The following is a 15,836-nucleotide window of genomic DNA, read 5'->3' as shown; positions in this document are numbered from 1 at the left end:
AAGGCATTATATGAGTTACCTCCTTTATCCTCGGGACAGCCCTAGGGAGCAGATACTGCTTTCTTGTTCTCTTGTAATAGACGAGGAAACCAAAGTCAAGAGAAGAAATTTGCCTGGGGTCACAGAACTGGCAAGTGGTGAACTGGAATTTAAAACAGAGGGTCTAATTTTAGAATCTATGCTGCAAACCACCATGTTATACTATCTTCTAGCTGGAAAGCATGTGGGGAAAATATCACCTCTTTTATTGACTTGAGCATCCCTATTTCATTCTTCATCATATCTATTAACTCACTTGATTTTCACACACCACAACTTTGTTAAAAACATGAAATACTGTCATTTTCTCCTCTGGCCTTCCCATGTGGCAAAACATTTGAGCCCATAAAATATTAATTGCATTTATAGGCTTAATGACAACCAATCATTTTATAGCCCCTTGGATAGCAGTTGAGTACAAAGTCTTTTGTTACACACAGGAAAGAACTTGGTGCCCTCACTGTTCAAAGGCTGGGCTGAAGCTGCCACATCATTATTTCAGTGACTCCGCTGTGCCAATTCTATAGGAGCTATGACTTGTGGTGATTTACAGGTTAAAGTACATTGTGGTATCTTTCAATTATATGATAAAGAACTTACTGGAAAAAGACCCATGACCCTGGAGACTAAGAAGCTATGTGGAATTTTCAGCCACATCACTGTCAGAAAGATCATTATTTTAAACCCTTGCTTCTTCAGCTTACTATGAGAGAAGATGGGAAAGGGAAGGTTGAACTGTTGATTGACAGTTTTTTAAAGAATATTTTCTACCCCAGGCTTGAATTAAATTTCATTCCCTGAAATTTCTGTGATTTCAAGGATACTCATTAGCATATAGTTTTTGTCTTTCCTGAGCCCACTGTTTTAAGCTCCCACATTTACATTATAAAAGCTGATTTTTTAAAAGCCGATTAAAACACTTAGATACATATTTATTGAACATCTTTTTTCATGCCTAATTATCTCCCCTACCTGAGTGTCAGGGCATGACTCTAGTTTTGTCTATAACTCATAAATGAAGTTGGAAATATGACAGTTTCTGTTTAAGTTGATTAATACTGACAAGCAAAAGATGCCTCAAGTTACAGCATGGATTCTTCTTGGCCTAAAGTTCGAATCCAGTGAACTGGATAATTACTGAATTTTCATTTCTGGCTTTCCCTGTCAGTATTGATTAAATTAACCACGTGGCTGCTGAGTCAGCCCTTTATTTTGTGTTGTTTCTAGGCATTGGCTTGCTCTCTGAATCTGGCAGTGTGGCTTCTGTACACACACTGAGCCTCCCAACTAAATGTGACACCTTGAAACTCTCATTCTTCATAGACTTCTTCACTTGTCCTTTTTCCAATGTGCTGGTTCCTATGTATCATTTGTATCAAAGATCTGTTTAGAGATATAACTCCAGCTAAGTAAAAAAATGACTTATCTCTGTTTGCTGGGATCCTTTTTTAAAATTTTTACTGTTAATGTAATTTTGCTTTCTCTTGTTTTTAAAGAATGTATAATTAAGGGAGTGTACAGAAGCATTTTTGCCCCTAAGAAAAAAATATGAATAATCCCTACTGATTTCAAGGGGAAATTGGCCCTCAAAATTTGGCAGGAAGAGGCACCTCATCTCCTTCCCCGCAACCCACCCCCCTCTCTCTATGTTTGGTTTCCTCAGGTTCAAGGCTTAGTTTGTCACTGGGTTGTGCCACTGTGGCTCTCCGGGAGCTCTGGGGACTCTGAATTTAGATAAGAGTCCTGTGCTCTCAGATATTCAGAGCTCATTTCAAAACCAAGTGAAGAAATCAGTTTTATGGCCTGAGTGTAATAAAAGTTAGTTCCTGCTGTGAAATAATAAATGTAAGATTACTGCAGTGATAGCCACATGGATTGAACTGCAATGTTCTGACTTAATTACTTTTTTTTTTTAATTATCAAAAGCTTGTTAATTCTAACAATTTTGACATTTAGCTAATATAAATTCCAGTGCTGTCTGTTTGGACCTCGATGATCTGCACTAAGAGAACAGAATTTAGGCCCCCAAAGTAGCAGTCATGAAGGAAAAAGAGACTTGCCCACTTTTGTGGTTCTAGGAAAGTAATCAAAATAGAAAGAATGAAAAAAATTCTCTTTATGTCTCATAGTTTACATAGTTTAGCCTTCCAGGAAAAATAAAAAAAAGTCTCCAACAGTGTTTTATTAGGGACTAGTGGTCAAGAGCAAATCTTGATCCATAGAGGTGGGTCAATAACAGAAGAGCACTTCACCTTATGCAGAGTCCAGAGATTAAATCTGAGAACTGGGTTTCCTGAAATTTTAGTTCAAACTTTATAAATTGTTCAGGCACATCATTTTTTAGCCTGGAAGGACAGTGAGGATACGGATGATAAGTAAAAGTATTTTCCCCACTTAATGGCTTCTCTGGCTTTCTAAAGTATTTAAGACTCAGGCCTAAAAAGTCACAGGCCATAAGCATGTGCCACCCAGTGGGCCTTCTGACTGTATCCGGGCTCAAGCGATCCAGTTATGAACCTATAATAGACATGATATCTGGAGATAACATACTTCGAAATATTTGAAAAGGAAGTTACAGTGTAATTCCTAAAAAGAAAAAAAGACCCAGTTCACAAAATAGAACCTCAGAAACTCAGCCTGGGATCCGAGAAATTGTCAGTGATTTGTTTGAGAATATGACACCATAGATTTTCAGATGCTGAGGTCAGTATTCCAGTTCCTTTTTTACCTGGACAAACACAATTCCAAAACTTAAGGTTTGTCCAGTGTAATGACTAAAACTGATTACGAGTTGGATAAAGTACCTAGTAAATCTATCATTAGGCAGAATATATGTAGAAAATAAAAATAGAGATTTGAGGCAATTGTGCATAATTCAGGCAAAATATTCTCTTCTATGTTATGGAGAATTTTCACATAGAATGAATTGTTCAGATTGGTATTAATTGAGTTCATTGCACAATTAAGGAGCTGTTTTACTTGAGAAGTCATAGTTGGCTTTAAAGAAAAATAGGAAGGTATTCAGGATATTTCTAGGAGAAGTTCTCAGGTATAATTACCACAGACCTTGGGAATTTTTACAGGGAAGCTATAGCCATCCTCTAGTTTTAAATCGTGTGAAGTGTTTTGAGTTAATGCAGGGTGAAAAATGACAGCCTGGTTTCCAGAAAATGTTCTTTGTATTTTTATCCTTATTTCTTAAACATGACCTAAATAATCAAAATGGTATGAGACATCGTTATCACCCCTGTGCCTATAATAATATCAAGGAAGAAACAAAGCTAAGGAAGCCATTTACTACTGCAGCCAAATCAGTCACTCTCCTCATTCCACCCTCTTTTTCCTGCCTTCTAAAGGGATACTCAAAGCAGTGCCTGGAGCAGGCCATGCAGGAATCACAATCAGCCTGAGATCTTCCCACCTTCTGTATCTGCTTAGACTGAAAGCCAACATAAATGCTGTGGAGAGCCAGGCAGAGAAAATCACCCCTGTGGAATTGTGCCCATGGGCATTATGGCCACGTCTGGGCCCTTATCAAAGCACTTGGTGGCTGTGCTTTCTCTGCAGTCTCAAGAGTGGTGATTGCCATTCTCCTCTAAAAACCTATTTCTTTGTTGTTTTAAACCTTGGTCAGTTTTCGTTTCAAGCAGAGTTACAAGAAGGAAATATGTTGATATGTTCAAAGATAATGTTTCTGATTTCTCTTCCTTGAGCAATCCTTGTTTTCACAGAAATCCCAGCCTATGCTATGCCCATCTTGTTCAGAGCCTTCATTATCCGTCTCCTGCAATTTCATATTCTGATAGTCTAGTTTCTTAAGAAATTTAAATAGCATCTTTTCACAATAAAAGAAACCCCGGTACCAGATCTCTTTCTCCTGGAATTGAGAGGGATAAGAATCTGAACCTTTTCTGTCACTTATTTAACCAAATATGAAAAACAATGAATTTTTGCTTTATTTATATTTGTCTTTTTCTTTCCTTAGGTCAAAAACTTCTACTCATATGAAAATGAGCCAGTGGCTATCGAAAATATCAAGAGAGGCCTGGCTAGCCTATTTCAGATGCAGTTAAGCTCTGGGACCACCAATGAGGTACTTACTAATATTATTAAAAATCCGGAATCTTATTTGTCAATAGAGTTCCCTAGATTATTTGTATCGCTTTCTATTTGTAGAAAGTTAGTTTAAAAAAAAAAGTTACTACTATGGTAATACTCAGTAAAGGTAAGCTGGGTGGTCGTATCTCATTTACACATGAAACAAATTGCCACTTACACCAATGTGTACTCAAATACAGGGTAAAGGGAACTCCACTCAGTTACACTGAGGAGACTTACAGAGTGACTGAAAGACAGAGATGTAGAAAAATGTGGGGACCCATCCATTGGCATCACTTTGTATCACTATCCCAAGGGGAGTTTATTAAAACTATAGATTCCCAGGATTCACTATAGATTGTGATTCACTAGATTAGGGAGGACCTGAGCATCTATATTTTAGCAGTTTTCTCAGATAATTTGAATGCATTGTCAGTTTGAGAACCCATTGGTCTATACTGACCCCCTTTATTTTACAGATGAAGGAACTGAGGTTGAACTAGATGAAGGAACTGAGGTTAAACTAGAGAAGTTTACGTGGTTCCCACAACACCACACTTGGATTAAAAGGTGGAGCTGAGTCCAAGTTTCCTAGCCTGAATTTAGACAGTCCAGGAGAGAGAGAGTGAGGAAATCTGATGGCAGGGCTGGGCCAAGGGAATGTTAGTCTGCTAGAATGGAGGGTGTGCGTGGTGCTGGCAGAGGTCTGCTGAACGGCCAGGATAAGCTAAACAGAACCTGTATGGGGAGACATTTGCCTACACTCAATTTGTTGATGTGACTTATAATGAGTTGAATTAATCCAAACAGGTTTTTAAAGATTTCTAATCATACTCAGCTGGTCAAAAGGCACACACACACACACACACACACACACACTCACAAACAACACACAACCTAGATATAACATTAAAAGTCAACTTCCCTTACCACATAATTACCCATTTACCAGAGGTTTTGGTTTTGACCATGCCATTTGTCCAGTTCTTAGTAGACTTTAGAGAGAAGTCAGAAATTCTTTATTATTCCTTGGGCATTAAGAAGGCTCTAGTAAGATTCAACCAAAGAGGATGAAAAAGAATCCACTTGCTGCAGGAAACATTGAGTTCTTCCTGTCTTCCTAACTTGTCAGCCTGGACAAAAAGGCAACCCCCCATGACATATTAGGGACCCCAATTTTCAAGCCAATTCCCTCTGGAATTCAAATGGTCCATGTGAAAATCCTAAACACTATATCTTTACTTTATTTTTAGGTAGATATCTCTGGGGATTGTAAAGTGACCTACCAGGGTCATCAAGACAAAGTGATCAAAATTAAGGCCTTGGATTCATGCAAAATAGAAAGGTCTGGATTTACAGCTATAAATCAGGTATGATTGATACACTTTCTTAAAGCATCTAAATAATTACATTTTGTAGAGTTGAATTTGAAATAATAGAAGATAAGGTAATGATGTAATTTGGGAACATTTCTAATTTTTAGTAGGGTATAATTTTACATATTATAAAATAAACAGGTTTATTTTAATATATTATATGTTTGAATGATAGGGGAGGTGTGAAGGGGAAGCTCCTTTGATGATTAAAAGATAGTTTGGTATTTGACCTAATTCAAAGATTAAAAGCTGATTAAATGTCACAACTACAAATACTTACTTTTTTAGGTCTTGGGTGTCACTTCGAAAGCCACATCTGTCACTACCTATAAGATAGAAGACAGCTTTGTTATAGCTGTGCTTGCAGAAGAGACACATGCTTTTGGGCTGAATTTTCTACGCAGCATTACAGGCAAAATAGTATCAAAGTAAGACAATGCTGAAATTAAAATTTTCTTTATTCCTCTTTCATAGATTATTATACTTGGTTTTTAAGTATATACAGTGCTTCCTCATTTTGACTGTGAGCTCCTTGAAAACAGTGATTTATATCTTGCACATATTTTATTTTTCACATTACCTACAATAAGTATCACATGTATTAAATATTATTTTAAAATACAATTGCATTAAAAATTAATTGTTTACTAAATATAATTTGAATTTTAAAAAGGCAATCTGATTTATTCTAGTTTATTTTCTAATTTCTCTGTCAAATGTTTTCAGTGTTAGTATTAAAAAGGTGGTGGCATTTGCATGTTTTCTCCTTGAGATTTTTTTGTTACTGTTGTTAAGAAACACATAAAACGATTCATAGTAAAGTGATGTGACAATTTTTATATGATTGATAGTACTTACATATTCAAGCTTGTTATTCCAATTTGAGAAAAGTTCTTTGGTCAGAATAGGTCTCACAGGCTTAAGAATTAGAATTTCAAATCTAATAGTATGTGTTATTTTCAGATTTTAATTTAGAAGAACATTATTTTAGCATTAAATGTATTATATGTTATGACATTGTTTCACAACTATTTCCTCTAAAGTAGCTGTCATGTCAGAGATGAATGGATGCAAAATCTTGGGAGAGGTGCCTAAAATTTCTGAAATGTTATTGAAGTCTCATCTGGAATAGAATTTTGTATTCTACTATTGTTTTCATAGAAATTAATATTTTTAATTACTAATCAGGTCTTTAAGGTCTTCATTGCTCTATAACAGTGATGGCGAACCTATGACACACGTGTCAGAGGTGACACGCGAACTCATTTTTTTGGTTGATTTTTCTTTGTTAAATGGCATTTAAATATATAAATTAAATATCAAAAATATAAATCTTTGTTTTACTATGGTTGCAAATATCAAAAAATTTCTATATGTGACACGGCACCAGAGTTAAGTTAGGGTTTTTCAAAATGCTGACACGCCGAGCTCAAAAGGTTCGCCATCACTGCTCTATAACAAACCACTCCAAATTTAGTGGTGTAAGAAGCAGCATTCATGTTATTATTCTTTCTAAGCCTGGGGCTTGCTGTACCCACTAGGAATGCCTTGCTTGGTGTCTGTTACGCAGTTGCAGGTAGTCACTGACCAGACCTTTTCAGAGGTTGCTCCCTCACCTCCCTGGTATCTGGACTGGAAATACACAAACTACTGAGGCTCCTCATGCATCTCTCTTTATCTCCATGTGGCTTCTCAACATGGCAGCTTCAGGGAGCCAGACTTCTCACATGGCAATTAAGTCTGCAAAGGTGCACGTGCTGCTAGCATGCCAGACGAAAGCTGACTTCCCTCTTACGACTTAGCTTTAATAGTCATGTAGTGTCACTTCTACTATCTATTATTGGGACAGTCAGAGACCCTGCCCAGACTCAAGGAGAGAGATGTATACTCTACCTCTTGCTGGGAGAGAGGTTCTAAAAGATCATATTCGACAAGAATATTATCAAGGCCAGTTTTGGAAAATAAAGATTTCCAAATTGTCTTAGTTATTAAGTGACATGTGGTTGTATTAAAGATACCATTTTCAGAAAGGTAGGCCAAATTCGAAAGAGGTGACATTGCATATCTTGTTAAGCATCCATGTAAACTTTCTTCTCTGTATTCTCTTGTCATTATATTTTGAAAATCCACCCTTAAAATTTCAATCTTTGAATAAAATTATTGCTTCGGAAGGATTTTATAATTATCTTGAGGTTTGTGTTACCGTTGGAGACATCGCAGTTTAAAAGACATGGCCTTAACGCAACTTGAATAAATGAGTATCTTGTGTGCCCCAAAAATGGCAATTAGTAGCTTGATCACTCAAAAGAATTCTGCTGATGTGATATTTATCTTCCTTGGTTATTCAGGCAGAAATTAGAGCTGAAGACGACCGAAGCAGGCCCAAGACTAATGTCTGGAAAGCACATAGCAGCCATAATTAAAGCAGTTGATTCAAACTACAAGGCCCTTCCCATTGAGGGGCAGGTGTTCCAGAGCGAGTGTAAAGGTTGTCCTTCTGTAAGTGTGAACAGTTACAGCCAAATATGGGAATAATCATGGCTTAGAATTCTATTTTACTTTTCTCTCTAATTTTGTGAAGTAAGTTTATAAAGGACTACCAGCCACTACAGAATTATAATGACAGTAGCCTAATAGTATGTATCTAAGTCGATGCATAACAATAATTAACAAATAATTATCCACCCATCCTATATAATAAAAGGCTAATATGCAAATTGACCAAACGGCAGAACAACCAGTCGCTATGATGCGCGTTGACCACCAGTGGGCAGATGCTCAACGCAGGAGCTGCCCCCTGGTGGTCAGTGCGCTCTCACAGGGGGAGGGCCGCTCAGCCAGAAGCTGGGCTCACAGCTGGCGAGTGCAGTGGCGGTGGGAGATTCTCCCACCTCCGTAGCAACACTAAGGATGTCCGACTGCTGGCTTAGGCCCACTCCCCTGGCAGTCAGACATCCTCTGAGGGCTTCTGGACTGTGAGAGGGTGCAGGCTGGGCTGAGGCCCACCCCCTCACCAGAGTGCATTAATTTCATGCACCAGGCCTCTAGTCTGAAATAAAAAAAATGTTATGACTTAATGACAGTTTCTTAAAAGTAACACCTTTTAAGAAATTCAGGGGAAATAATGGCCTACTGAAGTTAGGGGGAAGCATATGGTATCAAGAGCATGGACAGGCATCTGAATCCTGAAAGTTCTTCCACTTAGTAACAATATGTCCACAGGTGAAATGTATTACTGAGCAAGCTCAGTGTTCTCAGTATTGCTGTGAGGACAAAATAAAGGATACCTAGCCCTCTACCTAAATGAAGGAATGCTTCTTTACCACACTCCAACCTCCCTTACAATTACAGCCAGGATGAGATAGCACATCCCCAAGGCAACGGGTAGATCATTTTGTAACATTTGTAATCCAACAAAGAGAAATTTCATTTATTGCACGAATTTGTTGTGATATGTGGCCACAGAAATGACTTTAGGGTCCTGTACTTCCTAACAGTTAATCTGTTGTCAGGAGAGCAAACCCTTGGCTTCATGCTCTGTTCATAGGTACGAGAATATACGCTTCCCTGGGATATTATTAGTGTTCAGTAAAGTAGAATCATCAAGAACCAATATGATAATTTGCTTTAAGTACAAGGCACTAATTCCTTATAGTTTCTCAAATATACCAAAGTTGAATTAAAAGAAAACAAAATAAAACAGAAAATCACCATCTCAAACTTTGTTTTTTCTTTTGTTTTTCTTCCATATATCATGTAATGTTCCAGCGTAATTTTCTAATGTCATATGAGATGAAAATTATTTAGGAAAGTGACTAATGAAACCAATCAGCTTTTCTTATGGAACTATTAGTTTCTCCCCATAGTTATCAAATATTATGAACCATCTAAGATTTTTTATAACTATTTCTTCATTATTATAGGAAGGATTTATGTCTTTAAGGATTTTGCTTTTTCAACTTCAGTATAATGTCACCATTACAACCCTTTAAAGAAAAACAAATCTGAACTTCATATTGATATGCTCTCTGCTCTCAGGAATGACCCAGTAAATTTTTAGCTAAGTATAGCTGGAATTTTTCTTTGCAATATCCTCTTAAGATTAGATAACCAAAGGGATTTGAAAAAGAGAAAATTATGTCTATTGCTTATTAGAAGGAATGAATAATTTAGAAACTGGTAGCATGCTGATTATCCCAGAGTTAGAGTTAAAGGTCACTAATGGGATTTCACACATTCTTTACAACTAAGGGGAAAGTGGTAAACTATGAAAAATAAGTTCTTTAGCCTATTTCAGTCACATGATATCATTAAATAGAACTATTTACTATTCTTAAAACCACAGTAGCACAATAATAGTGTATGTGAGAATTACCATTATGTAAATACTGTTGTACTTACCATAGATATGAGTAATGAATACAGCCCAGACCTTAGCAATAGTAAAACATAGCATTTCATGCAAACAATAAAATAGAGAATAGAGAGCTCAAATTATTATAAAAAAATGGATTTTCAGTGAGGTCCCAGTATATAAGAAACCTTCACATTTCTAAATGTTTTGCTTTCCAACATATTCTGCTGTTAATGAAAATTCTGCACAGTTTCACTATGGAAGTCAAAGCCTGGCCTCAGATATAATTCCCTGGTTATAACAATGGAATGACCTATAGGCCTGGAAGCCGAAGGTCCTTTGAGCTAACTACTAATAGACAAAAACAGTCCTTCCTACAGAAGAATCATACACAAGGGTAGCAGCCCCTTCTACTTGCCTCTGAGGGTCACAGGAGTGGGCAGAGGGCAAACAGGTATATTGAGGCAAGATACCAAATGCTCTTTTGCTTGTCAGATACAAGGAAAAATTTATTTCTGGGGAGGATATCGCTTGTAAATGTGGATGTTCTAAATTATGAATGGGGGATGAGCCTGCAGCCCTGTCTTGCAGCTCTCGGAGCACTGGCAGTCCATCAGAAAACACCTACAGCCTGACAACCTCTCCAAGGCTGAAGCCGTCAGAAACTTCCTGGCCTTTATTCAGCACCTCAGGACTGCGAAGAAAGAAGAGATCCTCCAGATCCTAAAGACTGAAAACAAGGACATTCTGTAAGTTCCCGGAACACTGTGTGAGGTTGTCTGTAGGAAAGCAATTCTGGGTTGTTGTTTTTTTATTAAGCAGGAAACACCTCTTTTTAACCAACTGCCCCACCTCCAAATCAGTTATTTTGTTGTTTTGCATTTTCTTTGAACAGTTATGACACAATGCAGTCATTTAATGCTGACTTAACCAGAAATGCAATAACAAGTTTTTAGCAGTGACTCAGAATGGACTATTTTTTTAGTGTGCATGAGTAAATCAGGTCTAGATTGGTACAAAGATACAGGGAAGGACTTCATCATGACACCATGCTATCCATGCCGCCTCACTGTTTTTGAAATTTTGTTCTGGGAGCTATTCATTGACATTTAAAAAGATTTCAGAGTTCGTTATAAAAACAAAAAAGTATGAATTTTTCCACAGAAAAATGTGCTTTTATTTAAAATCCAGTGATCAGCTCAATCAAAGCCATGCTTTATATGGAATAGTGAGAACTGAGGTAAATAGCTAAAAGAATCTAAACAAAAGAAATATGTACATAATTTGGATATTTGATGCAAGAGTGATTCATTACATATGCATAATTGAGAGAGTTGACTTAATTCTCAAATTTACGTGGTCTATAAATATGAGCATTTTTGGTAGTTCAGTAAATTTTTCTGTAAATACAAATTCAGCTATATGATACTACTTGTCCTAATTGATGATATAGAACATGGCTCGACTAATTTGACAAACATTGAAAACTGGCCATTAACATAATCAAAAGTAGAAATTGGCCAAGTTACAAACACACAGAGCAGTAGTAGACACTGAATTCAAAGGACTTAATTACTCAAGAAGAAGAGAATTTAGTTTTTTTTTCCTGAGAAGTCTGTTTATTCTTGAATGTATATGTTATTTACTTGCCTTGAGGACATTAAAAAAATTATAGGAATTTCGTATAACTAACCACACAAGTTGGTGGCTCCCTTCAAAAATAAATATTTAAAGCAGAAGTTAAAAGATGTACAAAATCATAAATTTTCAGACTCTGTTGTCATTATAGAACTTTAAAATATATTGGCAGGATGATTTCTCTTTAGATCAAAGATAAAAATACTAACAAGGAAAGTGCAAAATTAACTCTAATTTATAATAGGGATTAAACTTTAACCTTATTTGTATCCTAAAAATCTTAAGGCAACAATAATTTGGATGACTTCATAATGTATTTTCTAAATCAGCTTATTTACACAATATCATACCATATCATATGTGAAACGCATGTAGCATAAGATAGTAGAAAGGCGTGAGGTTGAACTGCAATCAGAAGACCTGGTTTTAAATTCGACTTCCAACAGTGTATAATTTTCAAGCAAGTCATTTACATTTAGGCTCTCTAAGCCTCACTTTCAACATCTGTAAAATACAGAGAATAATTTCGTTTATTTTTTGTAAGATAGTGAAAGGCAGGGTGGTGGAATGTAAGATTTCCCAAAGTGTCTATGGTATGGATCTTGTAATTTACAGAATATTAGCAAGTTTGCCCAGAGGAAAGGATTCTGTGAGTAACTAAGTTGAATACTGGGTGAAACCAAGTCAAATAGTTTTCTTTGCTACAGACATTTGTAACATCTTTAATCTGATAAGTTTAGGTGTAAGTTTCCTTAAACATTTCCTAAGCTCACATGACCTTGAAAATACCTTTTCTTAAAGCATTTTGTAGGACTCGTGTGGCATGGAAATCACTTTGGGAAACAGCGATATAATTAAAACTAGCCATTAACATAATCAAAAGTGGAAATTGGCCAAGTTACACACACAGAGAGAGCAGTAGTAGACAGTTCAAAGGACTCAATAACCCAAGAAGAAGAGAATTTTGTTTTTTTCCCTGAACTCCAGAGTCAGGAAAACCTGAGTTCCATTACAAACTATACTTTTATCAGCTGTGGGACCTTGAACAAATGACTTGATATCTCTGAGTCTGTTTTCTTATCTACGAGGGGGATATTAGTATTGAATTGACAGAGATGTTCAGTGAGGCGATCATATTAATAAGAGCATGTATTTATATAGCATTTATAATGTGCCAAGCATTATTCTAAGTGTTTTACATAGATGATGGAATTTAATCCTCCCAACAATCCTAAAGTGACTACTATCTTTAGCCCTGTGTTACAGATGAAGATATTAAAGCAAAGAGAGGTTACATACCTAAAATTTCTAGTGCAGTGCTAATATAATAGACACTTAATAAGTATCTCTCTCTCACTCTCTGTTTCATTCACTGGGTTTTTGTTGGGTTCAAAATTACATAGTACAAGTAAGTCTTTTTTAAAAATATAAAACAGTGAACCATGTATGGTGTGTTTATATGGATGTGGAATAAAATATTTACACACATACTATGTTCATTAGTATGACAAGCTTCTGAAATTTTATCATCCCAGACTCAGCAAACCAAAGATTCTTGATGGTGGAAAACGTACTAGAACTTTCCTATAGGACTTTTGTTCTGCTCACACATAGTCTTATGGCTGAACTATACCATGGGGCTTTTTATTTTTTTTAAAAGTGAGGAAAGCTTTCTCCCTTGGATATAAATTAAAGCTAAAAGACTCTCCCAGCTTTCCGTTAAATAATACTACCCTAGTTAAATTAGGCAATTGGGGAATGAGTATATTTACAAAGCTAATTAGAGAAATAATCAATTTGGGGGGATTTTATGAATTACTCATAGAAAAGAATTTGAAATGAATTTATAATTTTATTTATATACTTTTTATTTACAAATCTCCAAATTATATTTGGCTTAGATTAAAATACTAAAATTGGTTGTTTGTATTTTCTGAGTATACATTGAATGAGAGAGAGGGCAGTTAAAAGAGAGGTTTAAAATAAAATGTGGGTGGTCTTTTTGAGGCAGTTATTCTTTTGTTCAGCATTATGCTAAGCAAAATAAGCCAGTCAGAGAAAAATAGATATCACATGATCTCACTCATTTGTGGAATATAATGAACAACATAAACTGATGAACCAAAATAGAGCCAGAGAAAAAAATTATTTTAGAATACAGTAGAAGTAATCCTGTTATTTGCAGATTTTTAATATTGCCTATAATTTTTGTGATATTATACTATGTTAGTACAGTTTTGTTAATATTATTATACCTAAAATCCTTTTTTCTTGAAATATTAATTTTTATTGTATGCAGTATTATTATTTTCAAAATCATTTTTCTTGAAATGTTAATGTTTATTGCATGTAACATTATTATATTTAAAATCGATTTTCTTTAAAATAAAAAATTTTAAGAATGCAAAAAAAACCCTCCAGAAAACAAAACAAACAAATAAAAAAATGTTCACTTCTTTAGGAAATTCAAACCAATGAGAGTCTGTAAATGGTAGCGATTTTAAACAGTTCTGTGAGCCCCCTAAACATTGACATCCGTAACGATGCCTTTTTTTATAGACCGCAGCTGGTGGATGCTGTCACCTCGGCTCAGACCCCAGACTCATTGGATGCGATTTTGGACTTTTTGGATTTCAAAAGTAGCAGTAACGTTATCCTTCAGGAGAGGTTTCTCTATGCCTGCGGATTTGCCTCCCATCCCGACGAAGAACTCCTGAGAGCCCTCATTGTAAGTCAGATGGACACTGGGAAAGTAAAGGCTCTCACCACTAAAAAGCTCTCAGCAATCGAAGCAGTAATTAAAAGTTGTGTGCATCAGAATGAAGGCAGAACAAGAGCCTTCTGATTATTCATAATCAAATTCTATTGAACTATTCTTACTCATTAATTATTAACTCTATAGTAAATTATCTCATAGTGTCTTCTTTGCAATTCCTCTAAATAACAAAGTATACTTTACAGAAATTTAAGGACTGTGTTTACCAATCATATAATACAAAATTTCAGAGGGGAGAAGCCTTGGTTAATTCAAAAATTTATTTTAAAATATTTGTTTTGACTTCAAAGATCTCCATGGTATTTAATACACAGTATGTTGAAGAGATACCAGTCTTCTGATATTAAACAATTTACATTGGAAATAAAAGCTAGACTTCTCTTGGGCCCAAGATTTTTTTTTCTTATGTACATTTACCCACTTATGATCTAATCGAACAGTTCATAATCTTTTGGGAAAATGGGTCTATTTAAGAATCTGATAAAAGTAACGAAGCTCCTTTACACCCATGCATAAAATTTTACAGGCCTTTGTTTGTTTGTTTTTGTTCACTGAACCAGTGAATCCAATCCATAAACTTCTAGGCAGTGATGGCGAACCTTTTGAGCTGGGTGTGTCAGCATTTTGAAAAACCCTAACTTAACTCTGGTGCTGTGTCACATATAGAAATCTTTTGATCTTTGCAACCATAGTAAAACAAAGATTTATATTTTTGATATTTATTTTATATATTTAAATGCCATTTAACAAAGAAAAATCAACCAAAAAAATGAGTTCGCGTGTCACCTCTGACACGTGTGTCATAGGTTCGCCATCACTGGGTTCATAGACCAACGTTAAGAATATCTGGAAAGGGGAGTTTGCAATCTAGTAACGTAATTCCCTCAGGCACTGGTTACTTTATTTCTTAACTAAAAAAAAATATCCCTTGGAAATGTTTAAACAGTTTGATAACTTATTTTATCCCTTTTTGGCTAATAGAGTAAGTTCAAAGGTTCCTTTGCGAGCAATGACATCAGAGAAAGTGTTATGATCACCATCGGGGCCCTCGTCAGGAAGCTGTGTCAGAGCGATGGCTGCAAACTCAAGGTAAGTGTGAATCCCATCTCATGTGTTACCTAGGCAGCTCCAGACCATCCTCTTTAACACTCACATGCTGCCCACCACTGCTACTCCTAATCCCCTCTACCCTACTCGACTTTCTCTGTTTGCATAGCCATTATTGCCATCTGACACACTTTACAATTCAGTTATTTATTATGTTTATTGTCTCCCACTGAAATGTAAGCTCCATGCAGAATTGGATCTTCCTTTTTTTCAATGCCAGTTGCTTAAAATGGTATTTAGTACATAGATAATGTTCAATAAATACTTGCTAAAAAGTGAATCATTTATTAATCCCCCATCAATATGTATTTATTACGTGCCCACTGTGTACTCAGTTTTGAACAATATGTAGGGTTTAGTTCTAGTTATTAGAAAAATATTAGACTCTAGGGCTCTCCCCTAGAGCAGTAATTGTGGTTTGCGGTTTTGAGTTTTGATGGTGGAAATT

General features: G+C 35.9%; 1 protein-coding gene across 6 annotated transcripts in view; it reads left to right on the top strand.

The window, feature by feature from the left end:
• MTTP (microsomal triglyceride transfer protein) overlaps window positions 1-15,836 on the top strand; it is a 59,833-nt gene that overhangs the window by 21,244 nt on the left and 22,753 nt on the right. For all 6 annotated transcript variants that reach the window (XM_006100280.3, XM_023763905.1, XM_023763910.1 and 3 more), the window contains 7 exons: window positions 4,025-4,132; window positions 5,391-5,507; window positions 5,802-5,941; window positions 7,862-8,012; window positions 10,459-10,616; window positions 14,065-14,233; window positions 15,263-15,370. In XM_006100280.3, the coding sequence (XP_006100342.3) occupies window positions 4,025-4,132; window positions 5,391-5,507; window positions 5,802-5,941; window positions 7,862-8,012; window positions 10,459-10,616; window positions 14,065-14,233; window positions 15,263-15,370 (951 nt within the window). The remainder of the gene's footprint in view (window positions 1-4,024; window positions 4,133-5,390; window positions 5,508-5,801; window positions 5,942-7,861; window positions 8,013-10,458; window positions 10,617-14,064; window positions 14,234-15,262; window positions 15,371-15,836) is intronic.

Source organism: Myotis lucifugus, unplaced genomic scaffold (genome assembly GCF_000147115.1).
Source record: "Myotis lucifugus unplaced genomic scaffold, Myoluc2.0 scaffold_308, whole genome shotgun sequence".
Taxonomy (NCBI): domain Eukaryota; kingdom Metazoa; phylum Chordata; class Mammalia; order Chiroptera; family Vespertilionidae; genus Myotis; species Myotis lucifugus.
This window is presented reverse-complemented; position numbering and strand designations above follow the sequence as displayed.